The sequence below is a fragment of the Cynoglossus semilaevis genome, chromosome 14 (genome assembly GCF_000523025.1).
Source record: "Cynoglossus semilaevis isolate Cse_v1.0 chromosome 14, Cse_v1.0, whole genome shotgun sequence".
NCBI classification, from domain to species: Eukaryota; Metazoa; Chordata; class Actinopteri; order Pleuronectiformes; family Cynoglossidae; genus Cynoglossus; species Cynoglossus semilaevis.
In genome coordinates this window covers 19,873,704-19,880,091 of record NC_024320.1, presented here as the reverse complement: position 1 = coordinate 19,880,091, position 6,388 = coordinate 19,873,704, and the positions used below count along the sequence as shown (strand labels likewise).

Genomic DNA, 6,388 nt, shown 5'->3' with positions numbered 1-6,388 from the left:
AACGATTCTTACAGATATTACATGCTATGATAATATATGCTAATATCTGGACGATGATATCGGTTGCCTGATATTATCGGACATCTCTAAAAAAGAAAAAAAAATCATATATGGAGGTTTTTGGTGTTTTGGAGTTTGTAAAAGAATTCTGTTTCTCAATTCAATCTATTACTGTGTGTGTGTGAATGTATACATTAATGCACTGAATGAAAACTGTGGGCCACACAAGGGTCGACTTAAGACCACGCTGTCTATATTTGTCACTGGGTGGTCTCAAATATAGTAGGGTCAGCTGCTGTCATCTGACCGTAATAAATAAAGGCTGTTAAGTCTCAACAAAATGTAACAGCGGTTATAATGTTTTATTTGGTTCTTCACAGTAGAATTAGACAAATGCATTGTTGTTGCCTGTGGAAACACTAAAAACAGATACTGTATACTGTTTAGGTTAAACTGCATAGCAGGGTGCCTGTGTTTAGAGGGGCCCTGGGAGGGAGGAGGTGCGAGGGGGGTAGGTCATCACATACAGTACACCCTGCAGTAATCTGACACTGTGGGAAATTTATTTACGGACACAAATATCTCCTAACATTCCCATCACGTGCTGCAGACATGCGTTGTTTTGATGCTGTTAACTCATGATGCTGCTTCTGCTCCTCCCTCAGACCTGTGTGTGTGCGTGTGTGTGTGTGTACACGTACTGTACACACAGAGATGCGGGAGCTGTGTGATGTAATAGCCCAGAGGTAGCAGAGCTGTGTTTTTTTACCGCTGCACATGTACGCAGATCATATTACAGTATCACAAAAACGCATCAAAGCTGTATGTTGGGTGATGCATTCACTGCCACACACTAACATTTGGCACAGCACGGCACGACTCGCCTCCGTGACATGTACTGCATGTGATGCTGGGCTGCAACAATCACAGAGAAACTGAGGGAAGATGCGTCATCAGTGGCGATGGAAGCAGGTGAAGACAAAGCTCATAAAGTCAACGGATGCTGTTTGTGTGTGTTTGTATGTATGTGTAAACCCCCTCGCCCCCCTCTCCGCCCACCTACCTGCGATCTCCTCCAGCTGTTTGCTGCTACCGCGTCATGAGGAATGTTTTGTGTCTGTGAATTGATCACATCCTCCTCCTCCTTCTTCTTGTCTTCTTCTTCTGCTTCGGTCTCGCTGCGCATGCGCGCTGATACCGGAAACCAGATGCATTTTCCATATGTATGGGAAATAGATTAGACAAGGGCAGCTGCTATTTCTGCTGCTGCTACCTGCGGAACAGAGCTATTGGAAAACAACAAAGATAAGAAAGTGTGTTTGTGATCGTTGTTTGGGACTAAACAGACGCATGAAGCCGCCAGCATGTGTGCGGTGTTTGTAGCAGTGAACCGGACATTGCTGCTCAGGTAGACGTCATTTAAAAATACATGAATATGAGTACTTAATTAATAAACACTGTTTCCATTTTCTTATTTGGTGATATTACCGCACAGTAAATAAACTGCATGACCGAGCTGTGTATGTTTGGCTGTATTTTCGTCCTGTCCTCTTGGTAGTTCTACTATCTTTGAGGTTTTGTTTTGAACTGTAATATCGTTGTAACCCAACTCTGAGCAGACCTGGACAGAGGGTCACTGTTTAGGACCGGAGAAATGCAAAGCACGTTTCAAAGTGAAGTGTTCTTAGACTCAAATTTATGGCTCTGTGTTCCCGGCATCTGTCATTTTTACGGGGTCGTTCAGTGGTTTTGACGTGTGTTTTGAATGTAAGAGGGTTTAATACCATACAATTTTTACAAAACCACACGATGGATTTTCATTTATGTACTCGCTGATATCGAAATTCTTCACCGATGCTACTTTACTGCAGGTTGGTTTTCAGTCAAATATGTAGTATTGTAGTGTATGGCAGTGTTTATGGATGGAACCCCTTTGTATTACAGTGACGTGTTGTGTGTGTGAGCTCAACTCCAACCTTACTGAGGACATCAAACAACACACCATGTTTACCGCCATCTTTAATTTCCTCATCAGACTTTTCTAATACATAAAGTAACCAGTCTTTGTCTTACACAAAAACACACTGTCGTCACATTACACGGTATATCCACAAAACTAACAATAGGAAAAATAAAAAATATATCAAAATTAAAATGTCTCCTGCTTTCTTGTTCCAACACAAAGATAACAGAGGCTAAACACTTTGGCTGTAAAGCTACAATTCATTTCTTTGTAACTTTGTTCTTTGTCATAAATACAAGAGTCAACGTTGTAACGTTGCTGTTGTCGTTCCCACAGCGTGTCTCGACCTGTGCTCAGAATGACCATCCACAGTCGGACTTTGGTGTCTGCCAGAGGTTTTTCCCAGACCACAAGTCAGAGAAACCAGCAGAAATGGGATTTGTCTCCAGGAGAGATCAGGACCATGACTGACGACCTGATTAACCAAGTGAAAAAGGTCTACGATGACATCGGCTCTCTGAACGTGGAAAACGTCTCAGTTGAAAACACACTGAAGGCCGTGGCCAATGTTAAACTGGATTATGCTTGTGAGTGAACTTTACATTCATTTTGACCAAATTGCGACAAGTGAGTCAAATTTATGAAATTAACATGTTCTCATTTGAGTGGATTTGCATGTCAAAAATGTAAGAAAATGATTGGCATGTTATACATTATACATGCCAACAATCAAAAAATGGTTTTCAAAGTTAAGCCAAAACAAAGCTTGTTTAAAAAATATTGTAAATATAAATCTATGAGGGGGAAAAAGTTAGTTAAAAAGCTAGTATTTAATTCTTGAAATCTATTTTCTTCTTTGTGAAATCCCTGGTTTCAGTACATACATTTGTACATTATTGAGCACCAAATACGGATCTTAAGGTGGAATTATCATGGGGAGTACTCAATTTAAACACAGTTGGGAAGACTGAATTTTTTGAAGTTCATTCAGTTCATAATAGACATGAGGGAAGCGATTAAACTTTGACCTTTGAGGTGGTTAACACAGACTGTTGACGGTGTGAGTTACAGCAGGTCAGTTTACAGTTGCACAGTAAACATGGGCATTTGCTTTGGCGGAAATTTCTTTTGAAGAGTAGTTAAAATTCATATCCTTCAGTCTGTGTAGTTAGCTCGGGGGGTCACACGACTCCCTGCTATTTTGAGGGGAGGTACACATTTAAGTGTCTGTATCTGCCATTTTTTAAATTGCTAACTTGCTTATCGTTTCTGTGTCCTCTTGGTTTCTCTCCTCAGCATCACGCCATTTTCTTGACTTTCCACAATACGTCAGTCCTGCGAAGGAGGTGCGCTCAGCGAGCACCGAAGCAGACAAAAAGCTGTCGGAGTTTGATGTGGAGATAAGTATGAGGGAAGACATTTTTGAACGCCTCACTGCCTTGCAGGTACACTCTCCCCCGTCACATGGTTGGTCATGCATGCATTTACACCACAGTGACATTATTAGGCATACTGAAAGAAATAAAGAATCTGCTTCTCATAGTAGCGGTTCCTAAACTTTTTCTGTAGTACCCTTAAGCTCCGCCTTTGTATAAGGACTATTGTCCAGTGCCCTCATGTGGACACATTCACAGCTTGTGCTTCAAAACACTGTTAGACTTCATTTCAAACACTGCTATTCCTACAAAAAATACTATTATCATCTACCAAGGGAGGTCTTATTTCACATCAATCCAGTCACTGATGGATGCCTGTCATGTGTTCATGTCGGTCACATGATCACAGATTATAAATGTGGAAGTACTGTAATTATATTATATATATATATATATATATATATTTATTATATATATACTTCTATCGGTAGTACTGTGTTCTGATTTAACCCTATCTCTGGTTCTGTTTATGCTTTAGACTGAAAACAAATGTGATCTAATCAGTGCCAGTCAGTGTCTCTATTTTTAATCCTTGCAGTTCAACTTAATGTCATGTAGGAAACAAATGTTAAAGTTTTAATTCAGTCATATCTTAGCATGTTCCTGTCCTGCTTTGACAGAAGAAGCACCAGGGTGACCTTTCACCTGAGGAAAAGAGATTCCTGGACAGACTTGTCACATTAGGAAAGCGGAGAGGACTGCACCTGTCTAAAGATATACAGGAGGTAACACAATATCTGAGCTGTTTGTTTTAACGTTTAAGCACTTCGTTTTAAGCTCATACACGCTGTGATCATCAGTCATGACAAATCCCATTTGTATCAAAGCATCCAACATGACTGATGTCAAACTGTGCCTTTTCTGCTTTCTAGGAGATTGAAAGACTTTCCAAGCGAATCAGTGAACTCTCCATTGAATTCACCAGCAACTTGAATGAAGACACCACGTCTCTTGTGTTCCACGAGCACGAACTGGGTTGGCTCATGAGACCATTACAATTGTACCCTTTAGTCATAACTGCAGTGTCAGCTTCGATAGCTACGTCCTCTTTCTTTTCTTTAAGGTGGCCTTGCAGACAGTTATCTCAAAGGACTGGAGAGGACAGCCAATGGACAGTATAAAGTGACACTTGAATACCCTCATTACTACCCCCTGATGAAGAGGTGTCACAATCCTGAGACCAGGAGGAAGATGGAAACTGCTTTTCACAGCAGGTGTAAAGAGGTGAGAGGAGACTTGATGACACGACTGTGTGTTCTGAACGTAGAGTTCTTTTCCTAAAAAAAAAAGTCTTTATTTGCAGCTAATCTTTTTTTTTTGTCCTTAGCACCACCAATTTAAACTGCCTCTAATGATTTCATGCTGTTGTATATAGCATGACATGATGATGTCACTTAAAAAAACCTAAGGCCAAAGTATGTTGTAAAAACTGTATACCCCTGCTGGTGTGCATATCTATTTCTACAACTTTCCTTTTTTTCCAGGTAAACACACCCATCCTCGAGCAGCTAATACAACTGAGGGCGAAGGTCGCAGACTTACTTGGTTACAGCAGTCACGCAAATTATGTTCTGGAAATGAACATGGCTAAGAATGCCAGAAATGTGTCTGACTTTCTAGGTATGACTGCTTTGACACACGTGGACTCCAACAGCTTTGCCTAAGATAAAAATGAACATGACAGGACAGATGGTTGGTGCAGCCTGAGTGAGAGGAGGGGAACGTGACACTCGTGTTTATTAGTAATGTCATGCAGTCTGTTTTACATCGCATTCCTCTTATATGTCTTGGTCAAGTACAGTAATTAATGGCTCTTGAAAGCAGGCAGTAAAAATGCTCATATTTTACACGGTAATTGAAGGTCCACTGCCAGTGAAGATGGAATGATATATGACTAAAAACACAGGGAGTATATGGGAATAATCTTAGTTATTTGATAAGTGAGGGGGGTTTGTGAGTCATCTTTGACCAGGCTGCAGAGAAAACAATATATTCACGTTTGATTGTTTATTATTTCCAAAGACATTTAATTTCAAAACTGCCTGGATTCAAACGTTTTGACACAGATGTATTTCAAAATAAAAGTCTTTGGAGAGCTTGTGATAAATCTAAAAAAAGGCTTTTAAGAAGACGGTGAACCACATTTAACAATAAAAGAAAGTTGCCTTCACAGTCCTACTGTAAAGTATAGGTTCATCAAAATAGGTGATACTCACGTTCCCGAAGGGTTTTACACTTATGTACTGTAAACTTTTTAGCATCAATTTCATTCTGTCCTGTTTTAGCACACTGACAGCCAGTCAAAGAGATTATTGTCATGCGCCTCATTAATGTTCCCCTTAGGTACTCGAATAACTTCAACGTCACTAACAGCATACTCCTCTCTCAACCATGCCAACAGTTAAACAGTACATCCATTGTCTATTCCAATTTCTTGAGTAAATAGTCCATGATGAAATGTTAGCATAATGAAACCACCTCTTATGTTTTAAACTGTGTGCTCTTCTCTTTCTCACGCACAACAGATACTTTCTACGACACACTAAAGCCAGTTGGCGTCAAGGAGAGGAAGTACATACTTGCACTGAAGAAGAGAGAGTGCCTCATGAAAGGCTTGCACTTTGATGGGAAGATCAATGCCTGGGATTTGCCCTACTACATGAATCAAGTGGAGCAGTGCAAGTTTGCTGTAAACAAAGACAAGCTAATTGAGTATTTTCCTCTGGACGTGGTGACAGAGGGACTGTTTGGTATTTACCAGGAGCTGCTGGGTCTCACGTTCACCAAGGTGGAACACCCTCACGTGTGGCACGAAAATGTCAAGCTTTATTCAGCCTGTGACACTGAAACAGGAGAAGAGGTTGGCCAATTCTACCTGGACCTGCATCCAAGGTAGTGCACTGATGTCACCTGATAACTGCTGATAACAATTATATGTTATAGTTAACAATAATATAGAGACAACAAAACACAGTGGTGACAACAATCC

At 40.5% G+C, this 6,388-nt stretch overlaps 1 protein-coding gene across 1 annotated transcript in view; it reads left to right on the top strand.

Moving 5' to 3' along the window:
• The first annotated feature begins 1,044 nt into the window (after positions 1-1,044).
• nln (neurolysin (metallopeptidase M3 family)) overlaps positions 1,045-6,388 on the top strand; it is an 8,644-nt gene continuing 3,300 nt past the window's right edge. Inside the window, exons 1-8 of the mRNA XM_008325742.3 lie at positions 1,045-1,408; positions 2,300-2,550; positions 3,260-3,408; positions 4,020-4,124; positions 4,272-4,374; positions 4,463-4,623; positions 4,884-5,019; positions 5,925-6,291. Of these exons, the coding sequence (XP_008323964.1) occupies positions 1,365-1,408; positions 2,300-2,550; positions 3,260-3,408; positions 4,020-4,124; positions 4,272-4,374; positions 4,463-4,623; positions 4,884-5,019; positions 5,925-6,291 (1,316 nt within the window). The 5' untranslated portion in view covers positions 1,045-1,364. The remainder of the gene's footprint in view (positions 1,409-2,299; positions 2,551-3,259; positions 3,409-4,019; positions 4,125-4,271; positions 4,375-4,462; positions 4,624-4,883; positions 5,020-5,924; positions 6,292-6,388) is intronic.